This window comes from Oncorhynchus gorbuscha, linkage group LG13, assembly GCF_021184085.1.
Source record: "Oncorhynchus gorbuscha isolate QuinsamMale2020 ecotype Even-year linkage group LG13, OgorEven_v1.0, whole genome shotgun sequence".
NCBI classification, from domain to species: domain Eukaryota; kingdom Metazoa; phylum Chordata; class Actinopteri; order Salmoniformes; family Salmonidae; genus Oncorhynchus; species Oncorhynchus gorbuscha.
This window is the reverse complement of record NC_060185.1, coordinates 33,276,074-33,293,071: the sequence shown is the minus strand read 5'-3', so window position 1 is coordinate 33,293,071 and position 16,998 is coordinate 33,276,074. Positions and strand designations below refer to the sequence as shown.

The following is a 16,998-nucleotide window of genomic DNA, read 5'->3' as shown; positions in this document are numbered from 1 at the left end:
TCCTCAGTATCGATTTTCAACTTTGCTTTGAACTGCAGTGTTATTTGGTGAAAAGGGAAGAGAGATATTTCCTTCCAGTTGGTTGAATAAACAAGCACTCTTGGCTTTTTTTCTGGTCAGTGGAGTCCTAGGCTGTGTGCCAAATGACACACTATTCCATATATAGTATACTACTTTTAACCACGACCACTAGGGTCCTAAATCCTATATAGTATCCCACTATTTAGGGAACAGAGTGCCATTTGGGACATACAGTGCATTCGGGAAGTATTCAGACCCCTTCCCTTTTTCAAAAATCCTCATCAATCTATACACAATACCTCATAATGACGAAGTGGAAACAGCTTTTTAGATTTTTTGAAAATGCATTAAAAATAAAAAAACAGAAATACCTTATTGACACAAGTATTCAGACACTTAGCAATGAGACTCGAAATTGAGCTCAGGTGCATCCTGTTTCCAATGATCATCCTTGAGATGTTTCTACAACATGACTAGAGTCCACCTGTGGTAAATTCAGTTGATTTGACATTATTTGGAAAGGCACACACCTGTCTATGTAAGGTCTCACAGTTGACAGCGCATGTCAGAGCATTAACCAAGCCATGAGGTCAAAGGAATTGTCCTGAGAGCTAATTGTGTCGAGGCACAGACCTGGGGAAGGGTACCAAAAAATGTCTGCAGCAATGAAGATCCCCAAGAACACAGTGGCCTCTATCATTCTTAAATGGAAGAAGTTTGGAACCACCAAGATTCTTCGTAGAGCTGGCTGCCTGGCCAAACTGAGCAATCTGGGGAGAAGGGCCTTGAGATGACCAAGAACCCGATGGTCAGTCTGACTGAGCTCCAGTTCCCGTGGAGATGGAAGAACCCTCCAGGACAACCATCTCCACAGCACTCCACCAATCTAGGCCTTTATGGTAGAGTGGACAGATGGAAGCCACTCCTCAGTAAAAGGCACATGACAGCCCACTTGGGGTTTGCCAAAAGGCACCTAAAGGACTCTCAGACCATGAGAAACAATGTTCTTTGGTCTGATGAAAACAAGATTGAACTCTTTGGTATGAATGCCAAGTGTCACATCTGGAGGAAACCTGGCACCATCCCTACGATGAAGCACTATTGGTGGCAGCCCGGAATTGAACCTGATCAAACATCTCTGGAGAGATCTGAAAATAGATGTGCAGGACACTTCCCATCCAACCTGATATAGTTTGAGAGGATCTGCAGAGAATAATGGGAGAAACCCCCCAAATACAGGTGTGCCAAGCTTGTAGCATCATACTCAAGAAGACTCGAGGCTGTAATCGCTGTGAAAGGTGCTTCAACAAAGTACTCAGTAAAGGGTCTGTATACTTATGTAAATGTGATATTTTCGTTTTTTCTTTGTCATTATGGGTTATTGTGTGTAGATTGATGAGGGAAAAAATAAATTTTAGAATAAGGCTGTAACATAATAACATGTGTAAAATGTCAAGGGGTCTGAATACTTTCTGAATGCGCTGTAACCCTTCTTCTGTTCCTGCTGAAAGGAAAACCTCCCTGCTCCCTTCTGCCTGGACCCTTTCCACCATTATTACTAGGCAGTGATTAACACAGAGGTGAACATGTCTGCCATTGTCAACACGCTGGATTCCCTTGGCAACCAGGTCTCAGGCATTCTAGAGTTTAAGTCTAGAATGCCTAAGGGGAAGGAGAAGCAATGAGGGGAGCTGTGTTGATAGCCACATACTCGTATATGCACAGCCACACAGCCACACAGCCACACAGCACACACACAGCCACACACACACACACACACACACACACACACACACACACACACACACACACACACACACACACACACACACACACACACACACACACACACACACACACACACACACACACACACACACACACACACACGTTCTCTCTTGCCCTGTTGCTCATGCTCATCTGCTGGGCAAAAGAGTCGTGACTCACCAAAGCAGAATTGGAGTCTGCTGTAGCACTGACCCCCCCCCCCCACTTCTCCCCACATCCCTGTCCGTGTTTCTCCTCACTAACTGAGTCTGTAACCAAAGCCGAAGAGCAAGCAGCTGCATTCCATTAAACACATAACACAGTGTTTTTACACTCAATGTGGCACGCTTATTGAAGACATTTACTCTCAAGCATATTAATTATCAATCAGTCAAATTGTTATCCTATTAGGACAAAGAGCAACAACGAAGCTTGCAACCTCCCTCCTTTAGAGCTCTTTGATGCTCTGGCATCACAGGTTCTGCATGGTTTTCTTTGCAGTAGCTAGCAGCAGGTAAATGTGTTGTTTGAGGTGGGAGTAGTCCTGGTCACAGTGACAGGGAGACTCCATGCTGAGCCCAGACTCTCCTGCTCTGTTGCCAATGCAAACACTTACGATCCCAGGTCTATTTACTGTGGTTACAGCTGGAGCAATGCAGGGAGGGAGGCGCCTGCGGGATCAATGGCAGCAGCCAGGGCTTAATTTAGACCGCCAGCCAAGTCCAGCACATCTACTCTCCATCGCTGACCACAAAACACTTTCCACACGCCTCGTCTTACCACCTCCCTGCCAAGGAGGATAATGCGTCAATGGCAGTCCCAAAATAAATGACAGAACAATCCGTGGCTCTTCCCTTTTGGTTGAGATAGTGTTGCAGCAAGGCTATGTGACAGAGCAGAGGATCAGGGTGGATCAGACTGTATTTTCTCAGATATCATAGTATTATCAGAGTATCAGGTGCTGTCTGAACATTGTCCTACTAAATCATCTTTACACAGGCCTTTAATTCCACGATAGAGACTGTACTGTACCGACATAAAACTCTGTGGAAAGATGCCATGCTGTCTAGAGACATGCCCACCTAAACCATTGAAGCTCTCTGACAGACCCCCATACCCAAAGCCAGTCTCCTCTCACTCTAACCCATCTGGAAGTCTCTCTTTGTGGGAAAGCCACTCAGCTGAAGGGGCCTCCTGGCATGGAGGGTTCTGGGAGAGAGCAGTACAGTCTTAAAAAAGAAAGGTGCTATGTAGAACCTAAAAGGGTTCCTTGGCTGTCCCCATAGGAGAACCCTTTGAAGAACCCTTTTTGGTTCTAGGTAGAACCTTTTTGGGTTCCAAGTAGAACCATTTCAACAGATGTTTCTACATGGAACCCAAAAGGGTTCTACCTGTAAACAAAACAGGTGCTCCTATGGAGACAGCCGAATAATGTTTTTTTCTAAGAGTGTACTAACATCTCTTAAGGGGCAGATCTCTCTCAGCTCCTGCCAATGCTTCTGGAGTAACACTTCTATTTCTTCTGTAGCGCTCTCTCTCACTGGGACACTAAAATGGGTTAGCTATCACGTCCAACATTCTTCCTAAATGATTCAATTGAACCTGGCTATCATGCCATGTTTTACTGTTCTTAATTTATTAGTGGGATTCAAGGTTCTCTATATGAGCCATTGATAAGCCATAGAGAAACAAACTGCATTGTTATCTGGTAGTTATACCCCACCAGTCTTCATTATTTACGTGGTTACATACTACAATGTTATGTGAAAAGACGCCTGTGTGTGAAATGTTTGACACTCCAGCAGGTGTGACAGACGTCACTGTGCATGCTTAACAGCTTTGCTTCCACAAGTCTGCTACAAACAAACTCTGTTATATACAGTAGGCAGCCGGATTCAAGTCATTGTGGCCCTAGTGCAACCTGAACCCTACGACTCATCTGAGCACCTCTCTGAGTAGCGGGTAGTGGTACCGCCCACCCATTTGGACCAGACAGCTCCATTGAAATGAGGTTGCAGGTGCTTGTTGTTTTGGGGTGACAGTGAGTGTACATTCTTAGCCTTCATTGCAGAAGGCTCTGGAACCATATTAAACCACCTCACCATCTCACCGCAATGCTTGTGACACATCTGACATTTCTGTCTCAATCGAGTCTCTCTCCCCCTCTCTGCAGCCTCCAGCACTCATACATGCTTTCCTCTCTGTGACTCTGTCTCTGTCCCCAATGGCACCCTATTCCTGATATAGTGCACTAAATAAGGAAGAGGGTTCCATTAGGGATGCATACCCTGTCACTCTCCCTCTATCCTTTTTCAGTGTTGTCCTCCCCCTCTGTCCAAAAACTCCTTATTAAATCTTACTGCTGGCTTGTATCTCCTTCATTCTATTGGCAGACATTACTATTTGCTCTGCTATCACAATTAGCTCCTTTCCAATGCATTTCTCTTGTGATTCTTTGATTAGCACTGACATGTAGCATGAGTTAATACCTGTCTCCTGCACCTCGTCCTGCCCTGTTCAATGAAATATGACAATATAGAAAGAGGAACAATGTATGACTAGCTTTCAGCACCCTGTGTGTCCCAAATTGCACCCTATTCCTTATATAGTGCAATACTTTTGACCAGGGCCCATAGGGAATAGGGCACCATATGGGACGTACAAAGCTTTTCACTCCCCCCTCCTCCTTCCCCCATGTTTCTTTGCCGTCCTGCCCATCCAATCTAGCCAGGCAGCCAGCTCTAAATCACCAGTGTTGTGTAGTGTTGTGGCTGCACAGTCAGGTAGACCACTGTTTGTTTCACAGTTGATTGACTTTGGTGATTATCAGCATTGAAGGTAATTAGGAGTGACTTAGAGCAGGGACCATGCTTGGGTTTATGGCTAGGATAAAACTCCCCCCAGGATCTCTTTAAATAACATTAACTTTGACTGCATCCCAAATGGTACCCTATTCCATACATAGTGCACTACTTCACCAATAAGGCTCTGGTCAAAAGTAGTAAACTTTATAGGAATTACGGTCCCACATGGGACGCAGACTTTGGCATGCAGCAGCCCTGATATAGGCTGTGTATGGATTTAGTGAAGACAATGTAAATCGCAATGGCTTTATGGAAAGCCCTACAGGGGCAGCTTTTCTGCCTGGTCTCTGAGGTGTGCCATGGGTCATGTACGGTCACCTCACCCAGCCAGCAGACTGCCTCAGCACAGCTCACAGCTTGGGCTGCCTCCACCTGCTCCGCTCCACAAGGAAATCAAACAGATTACTCACAGGATAGGGCCTATAGTAACAGGCCTATGGAGTCCAGTCTTTGTGAAATAAATGTACCTCATTGCTTGCAGTTATTGTGTGTTTGTTGTTACGTTTCCTGAATCACATAATTCAAATGTAATGTGAAGAATGAAAGGATACCCAAAGGTAGAATAAGGTCAGGCGGTACACTGTAGTGCATGGAATTCTCCATCCTGTGTTCATTCTCTGAGCCTTTCGTTCAATCCCCTAATGAGACCAGCCAGACCTTCACAAGGGCTTGGTAACTGTCCAACAGTATTCATAGAACTGGGATGTCTATGGTTGAGTGCATTCCAAATGGCACCCGTTTCCTAATGTAGTGCACTACTTTTGACCAGGACCCACAGGACTCTGGTCAAAAGGAGTGCACTATTTAGGGAATAGGGTGCCATTTGGGATATAACATAGACATCACAGATCTGATTCCTGCTAAAGGTATCAGGTTTTCCTCTAATCTTTTCTCTCTTTGTTTTCTTTGACTCCTTCAATCTCCGACCATGAGGGCCACTGGCTGTTCTGACAAACAACAAACACTGGCATTGTGTCTTGGTTTGGAACGTTTCAAGTTCAAGTATGCTTCCTTGCAGTTATATTAGTAGACATCGGTCAACTATGGCAGCCACAGGCATGAAAGATTACGGCAGAACATTTTATTGCTTTCGGTTTCTCTTAATGCATGGCCCTACTTTGACCTGTGGCTGTGACATTTTTTTAAAGATGCAGTTGTTCCTGTCTATGTTTTCAAAGATAACTTCCTTTTGGAGAGATATCCCATGGGACCAGCTATGTGATGCAATGTAGGTGAAGTTCTGTAGACTACCTAGTAGCAAGTCAGATTTCACCACCATTTCATGAAAAATAATGTGTGGTACTCCCAACCTATTGTACCCTATCCATTGCAGGTTACACTGCACTAGATTATCTCTGCCTGTATCAAAGGCAATCATCTGGAACTAGCCAGCCATTTTGTTTTTCCCCCTAAAGCTGATCAGACTGAGTGAGGACATTTGCCCCATCTCAATGAAGACATTTCTGATGGAAAAACGGATGTTTTTGCAATAGACAAGAATAACATTTCAGCATTATGCCCACAACCAAAGCATGTATTTCAGTGGTCCAAACTCTACGTTTCCTTACTGTAGCCTAATTCACAATCATGCCTCCGACTCCGAGATCAGATGGTGAGTGTAAACATCTCTTTCTAGCTGTCTGACAGCTTCTTCGACTGCGTTGTTTAGAGGGGAGGCGCTTCATATCTACCACCTAGGTTTTTGCTTCAGTACCGAATGTTTTCCTGCGCGACACAGTTGCTGCGCGAACGTTGGAGAGCTGGCTGAAAACATTTCATTCGCATGGAGTTCTCTCTCTGCTCACTTTGACATTTTAGTGATATTGTTACATAATAATTCATTAATATTCTATTTATTTCCCACAAGGCTACGACTGTGTGAATTCTCTGCTTTGCCTAATGTTCAGAGTTTTAATCATCTGCAACCGCATGCCTGGAGTGGTGTGTTAGCAACGCGCTTGGAAAATCACCGCCTCAGGCAAAGTAAAGTGGTTTGGTAAGTTGGTTTTATACTCTATGCTAGCCTACAGATCAAATATCTAGAGTTGGTTTTATACTCTATGCTAGCCTACAGATCAAATATCTAGAGTTGGTTTTATACTCTATGCTAGCCTACAGATCAAATATCTAGAGTTGGTTTTATACTCTATGCTAGCCTACAGACCAAATATCTAGATTTGGTTTTATTCTTGTGAAGATAATATTTTATGTAAAACTCACATATTATGCAAAGCATAGCCTATGCATGTCTTTCTGAATGGTTTTCTACAATATCTTATAGGAAGCAGAGAAGGTAGGATATACTGCTTATCAAAGCCTGACAGTAGCCTATTAGTCAAGAGACCAAAACATGTTATCAAGCCTATATCGCTCTATATATATTCGCAATTAATTTGCATAATTTGTAGTTATTTGATTATATCCTGCTCATTTGGTGTGTGACTAAAAAGGGAATAATGTGTTTGCCCTACAATCAAATAGACTAGTGTGTGATTCACAGGACATTACAGAAATCACAAGTCCTTGTATTCTTGTTGTCTATTGGAATACTGTTCAACACATGGCATACACGCGCACCTATTCACTTTGCACACACACACACGCACACCTATTCACTTTGCACACACACACACACACACACACACACACACACACACACACACACACACACACACACACACACACACACACACACACACACACACACACACACACACACACACACACACACACACACACACACACACACGCACACCTATTCACTTTACACACACACACACACACACACACACACACACACACACACACACACACACACACACACACACACACACACACACACACACACACACACACACACACACACGCACACCTATTCACTTTGCGCGCGCACACACACAAACACACTGTAACAGGTTGAGGTTTCCACTCTATGAAAGTAGAAGGGATGAAAAGGAGAAGACAACTCGATAAAACAACCTTCCATAAGAAATACAGTATCCTCTTTTCCATGTATCTCCAACCTCTTTTTTTAAATACTGTACAATGTCATAGTCTGATCATCACAGGTAATACTATTGCTGTGACATAAAAATAGTAGGAGATTGTACAATACTCACTCACTCACTCACCCCCATCGTGCCAGCTGGCCATAGGGCAGCAACAAAGGCTCTCCATGTTAGCAAATGCATTATAAATAAAGTGATACCTATCATATCATTTATACTGTATATTTTGCCACAACAACCACCGGATGTGTTCATTCTTTGTGTCTGTATCGACTAGAGAGAGAGAGAGAGAGGGATCAAATGATATACATTGAACAAATCAAACAGCATAGGCAAAACAACAACAACATTTAAACACAGCCTTATCTTATGGTCACTCCTCCATAATGTCCTGTCATTAAATGAGCTGGTGCTGCTGGTGGCTGGGGTCCACTTCTCTACCTGGGAGAGAGAGGGACTTTAAAACCCCAGGGCTGGACTCCCTGTGTAGCCAGTTACACGGCAGCTTCCACAGACAGGTGACACGTTGGTGGTGTGAATGAGCAGCACCCAGTCGATGGTGTCACAGGGAGATGCTACTCTGCTCAGACAGGTGCCAAGATAGCCTAACCCTGACCTCAAGTGTGAGGTGTCATCTCTGATATACTGGAAAGCATGCATAACCAACCAGACCAGATTCTCATCTAGCACTTCAAGTTAGGCTGAAGAGGTTCACTAATCGATGGCTGACCCGGTGAAACAACACATTTCTATGCATCTATCTGGTGTAAGTAACAATATATAATCTTTAAAAAATATCAGAATCAGCTAAACGTATAAGTGCAGAGCCCTTTATTGTACATAGAAGGCTCTGGGTAGGTGTACAGTTTCTCACAGCTCCCATTTAGCGATAGAATAAAGAGTAACTCTGTGGGAACACTGTCTATGAGGGTGAATTCATATGGATTGTGTTGTGGGAAAACAGCACACTGCTGTATACATCCCTTTCTGTTCCATTCAGACAGCCACTTGTTGATTCAGGAATGTTCAGTGTTTTCAAACACGTCTTGTCCGCCGGGTGTGATTGTCATTGAGCTGCTAAGCTAGCTGCACATGCCCAGTTCAGATCTGGTTTCGAATGTCCACATTTGGTGTGGGAGACGAGCCAATTTACGAGGCTCCATTTTCTCTGCAATGTCGCTCACATTCCCCATTTGTGCTGTTGGAGGTGGAACCAGACCTGCGCCAAATCTCCCCAAGCAGAGAGAGAGTCGATGTGCATCAGAGAATCTGTGATGGGCCTTGTGTTGACAGGCCCTGAAACGCACACTGAGTGATGGGCTGTGTGTTTGCAATGCAGATGTAGGAGAGCCAAGTGAAGTCAAGCACCAGCCACATGGCAGGCCCGTGTGGTGAGAACGGGCCTCGATGTGCCTCGAAAGCGGATGGACAGGTAGATATTAGTGTTAACACTGTGGAAGGTGCTAACCACTTGTATAAGCGTCCTGTAAATGTGTCTCAAGCTGCTCCCTCTCTCAGCTCTATTTTTCGCTGACATATTTATTCTGGAGAATTAAAGGACAGAGCAGATTCGATTGACAGAGAGCCTTCTCTTTGCCAACATATAGTAGGCTCATCTCTGTGATAGCCCCTGCATAGTCTCCGTCCCTCCTCTTCTCCACTCCCTGCCTCCTCAGCCCTCTGCCCAGGCCAAGCCAGATATAAATAGCCATGTGGATGGAGGGATAGAATGTCAGCAAAGCCAGTGCCATGGCACATCAGCACTTTGGAAGAGCCAGGCAGGAGTTTTGTGCTTATTTTCTGTTTTTTCATTCCCTCCATTGCCCTGCTGTTTTTGGCCGGCAGGTACTGCCTCACGCTGGTCACATGAGCTCTGTTTATACCTAGTTCTAACATGCAGCCTTTGTCCTGATCTTCAGGTGTTGATGATTAAAAGATGCATTTCGATCTGATTGTGATGAGATCTTATAATCTGTAAACAGACAAGATCAGGCCATGACAAAAGGACGGATGTTAACCGCAGGTATAAACAGGGCTTGGGTCACTGCAGCAAAACAGTTGGCCTTTATTCTGACTATGGACTAAACTTAGCCTTAAAAAAGACGCACAAAATTAATCTCAGGCCAGTCGGTGTATGTGGTATGTCCCAGGGGAGTCATGTACCACAACAATCTGAGGGCACACAACGTACGTAAGCAAGCCGAGGGGGTGGTTTGATAATTTTGCTTTTTCAAATACCTGAAACAGCTTTTTCCTGCAATCTAGAGCCATACTCATATCATACTATGTAAAAAATGTATCTGCATATCTAAGCATACCTCATATCTAAGCATACCTCATATCTCAGCATACCTCCTGTTTGTATCCTCCTGACTGGTGCTTATTATGCTTCTCTCCATCGCTTCTAAAATCTGGTAAAAGATTGAAAGGAATGTGAGTCTTATTCAGTACATTCAGTAATTGCTTCAAAAGTCTACCAGCCTTGCCAGCAGGCATGCCAGATAAGATAGCTAGACAAGCTAGCTACTCTAACTTGATTGACAGCCTGAAAGGTTCCCAATCTCCCAACCTATCTGGGTTAGCTAAAGCCAACTTCATAAAATTGCTCGGTGGACAGAAGTATTACAGAGAAACAACATTTTTTTCTGTTCATAAAGATAAAATAAATTAAAAGAAGAGGACAAATCTGAGGGGACACGTGCCTCTGTGCCCCCTATGGGCATGACGCCTCTGGCATATCTTGTCCACTTTCTCCCATTAAATATCATTTTGGATCAGTCACTATCTGTCTGTACACAGTCATAAACTGCTCCTAGTATTGCTGTCACTGCAGGTATTTTATCACCAGCGGCAACTGTGAGAAAGATTGGTCAGCTGCACCTAAGTGTTCCATGGCAACCACTGCATGTGTGAGCAGTCAAGGTGCAGACCAGAGTGAATGGTAGCTCGGGAACCGGGCTGAGAAGATTTCTATGCAGTTAGCATCGGAGGGGAATAGGATAGCAGGATGTGTATTAGTCCTGGGGAGGGAGAGAAGGCAGGGGGATAAGGGAGACAAACAACTTGCTCAAACTGGGCCATATAGGTTCATTGATGGGAATGCAGCCTCAGCCCCCAGGCAGAATGACATTCCTGTGCTGTGCACTAAAGCAGAAGGATATTCCTGTTACTACCATTAAAACTAAGCTCTCTGGTAGACAGCAGGCACTATCTGTCCTGGTTAGTGGCATTATGATATGTGTGTGTGTCATACAGAGAGAGCCTCAAAAAAACAACCACATTGAGGTGGAGGGTGACATGGGGTGTGCAGGTGCTTTCAGCACAGACGGCAGATTTAATTCCTATTTAATGTGTTTGATTTGATCCGTGTGGCTTGTTAACCAGATTGTGGCAGAGAGGGAGAGAGACAGCTCCCCCGGCTAGTGTGCAAGGTGTGGATAGGATTGCGCACGACGGTGCAACAGTGTGTGAAGTACTGCCTTAAGCTCTGTGCTCCCCCAGATAACGAACTTCAATTTAAATGCAGATGGATGAAGGGCCCTACTCATCAGAGACTGGAGCGATGTGATCTGTATGTAGGAGAACTAGAGGAGCTGGTGTTGTGTATCTGCCTCCAGAGGACTAATGTCCATATGGTAGATGGAGGCAGGGGGAGAGAGACAGACAGAGGGAGAAATAGATGGTCAGAGAGAAACAGGGGGAGTCAGAGAAAGACAGAGAGGCAGAGAGAAAGGAAGGAAGGAAGAGGGAGGCCAACCGAGTCAGAGGGAGACAGGAAGACAGACGGAGAGACATAGGAAGACAGACGGAGAGACATAGGAAGACAGACGGAGAGACATAGGAAGACAGACGGAGAGACATAGGAAGACAGGCGGAGAGACATAGGAAGACAGGCGGAGAGACATAGGAAGACAGGCGGAGAGACATAGGAAGACAGACGGAGAGACATAGGAAGACTTTATTTTCTATTTTCATTTTACCTTTATTTAACTAGGCAAGTCAGTTAAAAACAAATTCTTATTTACAATGATGGCCTACCAAAAGGCAAAAAGCATCCTGTGAGGGACAGGGGCCTGGGATTTTTTTTTCTTCAATAAATACAATATAAATATAGGACAACACACATCACAAAAAGAGAGACAACACAATTCTAAATAAAGAGAGACCTTCGACAACAACATAGCAAGGCAGCAACACATGACAACACCGCATGTTAGCAACACAACATGACAACAACATGGTAGCAGCACAAAACATGGTACAAACATTATTGGGTACAGTCAACAGAACAAAGGACAAGAAGGTAGAGACAACAATACATCACAGAAATCAGCCACAACTGTCAGTAAGAGTGTCCATGATTGATTCTTTGAATGAAGAGCTTGAGATAAAACTGTCCAGTTTGACTGTTTGTTGCAGCTCGTTCCGGGAGGGACAGGAAGACAGAGGGAGACGGGGAGAGAAAGGGAAAGACGGGGGAAGACAGGGAGAAGCAGAGGAAGACATAGGGAGACGGGGAGAGAAAGGGAAAGACGGGGGAAGACAGGGGAAGACAGGGAGAAACAGAGGGAGACATAGGGAGACAGGGAGAGAAAGGGAAAGACGGGGGAAGACAGGGGAAGACAGGGAGAAACAGAGGAAGACATAGGGAGACAGGGAGAGAAAGGGAAAGACGGGGGAAGACAGGGAGAAACAGAGGAAGACATAGGGAGACAGGGAGAGAAAGGGAAAGACGGGGGAAGACAGGGGAAGACAGGGAGAAACAGAGGAAGACATAGGGAGACAGGGAAAGACGGGGGAAGACAGGGGAAGACAGGGAGAAACAGAGGAAGACATAGGGAGACAGGGAGAGAAAGGGAAAGACGGGGGAAGACAGGGAGAAACAGAGGAAGACATAGGGAGACAGGGAGAGAAAGGGAAAGACGGGGGAAGACAGGGAGAAACAGAGGAAGACAGGGAGACAGGGAAAGACTGGGGAAGACAGGGGAAGATGGAGAAACAGAGGAAGACATAGGGAGACAGGGAGAGAAAGGAGAGACGGGGAGAGAAAGGGAAAGACGGGAAGACAGGGAGAAACAGAGGAAGACATAGGGAGACAGGGAGGGACAGGAAGACAGAGGGAGACAGGGAGAGACAAGAGAGAGAAAGGGGGAGACAGACTCGGCATGCTGTGGGTCCAAGAAGGGTGCTTATGTGGGGAGGGACGGCAGGAATGAGACATTGGATTGGCACCGTAAGACAGTAGCTTCAGTAACAGCTCCTACTGTGCAGGGGAACAGTGTTGTCTCTCTGGAGCTCCAGTGCAGTGAAGAGAAGGAGTCACATTGAGAAGGTTGGCACATTTCAGACAACCATTCTGGTTCCACTTACTGGAAGCAACTGTGTGACCTGTTGCAGGAGTAAGTCCCCAGTCCAGTGCATTATTTTAGTTTGCTGTGTTGTTCAGTTTGTTCTTGTTAGCCTCTCCGGTGCTATGATGAGGCATCTGGCTCTCTGGCTCCCCTCTATATATGCCTTCGAGGTGTTTTACAGCCACTGACCCACCACCATACCTTCCCTGAGGGGGTAAAAAGACCCTGGCTGGTACTGGCACTGCAGGCCACACACCCATCTCTCTCCTGGAAAAGCGATGGATGACTTGGCGCAACATTTGCCATACACAGAACTGTTCTGTCACAGCACAAAGTCATCCAAAAAGATCAATATACATCATTTGATGAGTCATGGCAAATAGCTTTAATGGCACCATCCGATGTAATTGTGTAGGTAACTTCCAAAATAATGGAAACATTTGAGTAAATGAGGGATACCAAGTATATTGAAAGCAGGTGCTTCCACACAGGTGTGGTTCCTGAGTTAATTAAGAAATTAACATCCCATCATGCTTAGGGTCATGTATAAAACATGTAGGGCAGGCCATTATTTTGATTACTGTGGATATGCCCCCATAGGATGACAATGCCTCCATTCACAGGGCACAAATGGTCACTGAATGGTTTGAGGAGCATAAAAATGTCAACCATATGCCATGGCCGTCTCAGTCACCAGATCTCAACCCAATTGAACACTTATGAGAGATTCTGGAGTGGTGCCTGAGACAGCATTTTTCCATCATCAACAAAACACCAAGCGATGAATGGTGTCGCATCCCTCCAATAGAGTTCCAGACACTTGTATAATCTATGCCAAAGTGCATTGAAGCTGTTCTGGCTCATGGTGGCACAACGCCCTATTAAGACACTATATGTTGGTGTTTCCTTTATTTTGACAGTTACCTGTATGTTTGCCAGTTGAATATTTTATTTTATTTTTTATATTTAAATGGAAAAACTGATGCCCAATTTGGTCTGAAATTGGGATGTGTGCCTTTGTTGTTCCAGGTAAATCTCCTGCTGTCTGGTTCTGCTGTTCCAACATGACCTCAGGCCTCTGAAGACCTTTCTGTTATTCATCCTCCTGCTCTCTCTGTACCAATCTCCTGTCACTCTTACTCTATTCTACAATGGGTTCCCGCAGTCAAGGCAGCTTTTTCCACCACCACAGCTCGGTGGTGCCTACGGCCGTGCCAAGGCTTCTCACAGAGAACAGCAGTCTGCTAGGGGGCATCGCCCAGATCACCCCCAACCTCTTCCTGAGCCGGGGAAACGTGGCGTCCAACCGCAGCCTGCTGCTGTCCAAGGGCATCACCTGCGTGGTTAACGCCACTATCGAGCTGCCCAACTTCAACTGGCCCCACGTGGAGTATGTAAAGGTACCCCTTGCGGACATGCCCCACTCCCCCCTCTCCCTGTACTTCGACAGCATAGCTGATAAGATCCACAGTGTGGGGAGAAAGCGGGGGGCCGTGTTGGTGCATTGCGCTGCAGGGGTGAGCCGCTCAGCCTCCCTGTGCCTGGCCTACCTGATGAAGTACCACCGTGTGTCTCTGGCCGAGGCCCACGCTTGGGTCAAGTCCCGCCGGCCAGTCATCCGGCCCAACGGGGGCTTCTGGCGTCAGCTCATCGACTACGAAAGGAAGCTGTTTGGCAGGAACTCTGTGAAAATGGTACAGACACCTTACGGGGTGATACCTGACGTCTACGAGCGGGAGCGCAGGAATCTGGCACCCTACTGGGGCCTGTAGAGGAGAGCTGGGGCCTCGCCAATGGGAGGGAAGGAGACAGAGATTAAAGTGAGCAGGGCGGATCACCGACTCTGTTGCATCCCAGTCCTTCTCCCCTCCAGTCCTCCAGGGCTGCCAGCTCATGCATGTTCCCCCAGCAAGAGATGCAGAGTGAGATGAAGTGTGTGACTGTCTGTCTTTGTGAAGCTTAATTAATGAATGCATTGGGATGTAGGGAGTCTTAGTAATCAGTCACTACACTGCAGACTGGTTACTGGTGGGTGATGCTACACTACACTGCATCAACCCCAGTCTGTCTCTGAGAGGGAGCTAGGCCTCCTCAAGTCTGGAATCCTCAGGACCAAAGGAGTAACAGAACCACGACCAAGCCAGACCCCAGATCAGCTGAAATGGCCAGACCCAGACTGTGACTTTGGAGTCTAGCTTGACTCCCCAGACTCCAAAGAACAAGAGCATTCTGGGAAGGTGTAGGTGGTGCTTTAGACTCAGCAATTCTGACAGGCAGCGGTGTGACTCACTGAAGTCCCGACGTAAAGTCATGTGATAGTTTTGTGCCAGTTTTGCTGTTGTCTTTAATGTGAGAACTAGCAGCAGTCCTGTTCTCAGTTTAAAACTGTACAGAAATGTTTTGACAAATTGAATGAATTATGCTCTTGGGAGATATTTGAAATCAAGAAAAGAAAATATATGGTGCCCAATGAATATTTAAAGCTGTTAGTGTATACACATTTTTAATCAATACAGTGTGTACACTTAAAGGTCCCTATTTACTATGGGGATGATATTGCAGAATATACTGTACTGGTACTAATATTGTACAATATTATGCTGTTTTAGAATGTCCCCACCCTCTGTTAAGAGGAAGACAGTACTGTGTTAGGGACTTGGGAGAAACAGTTTCTATTTCCCTCTTTTTGCCTCGTATTGATGTTTAAGTGAAAAGAGGTCCTAGAAAGAATACAACCAGACAGTCCTGGTCTTAACTGGTGTTACTGTCATTGATAAACCTTCCTCTTTTTGGGGTTTGGAAGAAGTCTATACTCTATACATGAAAAGATTTTAGATAAAATACTAATATTACTGTAGCAAGTGAACAATGCCCTTGTCACAGGCGTAACCAGAAAGCCAAGTTTACATGAATTTAGTGCTCTATTCAATCTATGGCTGAAGCGTTACAGATTGTGCAATAGAAATGTAAAGGTAATTTCCAATTATGCAGCGTTTACCGTGAATGCAGTCTCTGCGGACATTGCCTTTACATTTGTATTACGCTGTAACTCTGAACTTCAGCGATACGGATTGAATAGAGCCCTTAGTTTCATACCCTAAGGCATTGAATGATTAACAAGCTAATGTAACTGTTTGTGTTTGAAATTTATGACAAAATAAAATAAATTACTGATATGCATTATTGTCAGTTTATACTTTGCCTTGTAAATATGGAATAAAACTGAAGCAGATAACATAATGGATCCAGACACAGTGTGACTGCACTAGTGTATATACAAAATATAATATATACACTGAGTATACCAAACATTAGGAACTAATATTGAGTTGCCTTTTGCCCTCAGAACAGCCTCAATTCGTTGGGGCATGGACTCTACAAGGTGTCGAAAGCATTCCACAGGGATGCTTCCCACAGTTGTCTAATTGGACGTCCTTTGGGTGGTGGATCATTCTTGACACATGGGAAACCCAGGAGCGTTGCAGTTCATGACACAAACCGGTACACCTGGCCCCTACTGCCATACCTCGTTCAAAGGCACTTCAATCTTTTGTCTTGCCCATTCAACCTCTGAATGGAACTCATACACAATCAATGTTTCAATAGTCTCAAGGCTTAAAAATTGTTATTTAACAATTTAGTTATTGTAATATTCATTGTGATACTCATTTTCATAGTGATACTCATGTTCATTTGTAAGAAACATTGTTTGTCAGGTTTATTATTCAGACCAGTGGAGAATAAAGACGTAGTGAGGTTAACAGGACAATCAGTTTAGAATAATTGCAGCATTTTTCACTTTTGATAGATCCTGTTAAAGTCCTGCTATCCAGCCGTGCCAACATCGAGGTTGGAATGATTATAACGTGGCTCTCTATAGCAACAAGAAGTTGCTGTAAAACATGATTGAATTTCATGGCTAATTTCAAAATATACATTCCTACAACTTAACCATGTGCTCTGTGTTTCTGTGACTTTAAATGTCTT

The 16,998-nt window shown here is 44.9% G+C and overlaps 1 protein-coding gene across 2 annotated transcripts; it reads left to right on the top strand.

Moving 5' to 3' along the window:
• Positions 1–6,024: 6,024 nt before the first annotated feature.
• Positions 6,025–16,191, top strand: LOC123992747 (dual specificity protein phosphatase 14-like). Of its 2 annotated transcripts, XM_046294231.1 has the most exons (3): positions 6,025–6,264; positions 6,520–6,648; positions 14,041–16,191. In XM_046294231.1, exon 3 carries the CDS (start codon positions 14,163–14,165, stop codon positions 14,781–14,783), a length of 621 nt encoding a protein of 206 aa, XP_046150187.1. In that variant the 5' UTR covers positions 6,025–6,264; positions 6,520–6,648; positions 14,041–14,162; the 3' UTR covers positions 14,784–16,191. The 2 variants fall into 2 exon arrangements, with proteins under 2 accessions (XP_046150187.1, XP_046150186.1); XM_046294230.1 differs by lacking the exon at positions 6,025–6,264 and having other exon boundaries at positions 6,354–6,648.
• The last annotated feature ends 807 nt before the right edge of the window (positions 16,192–16,998 follow it).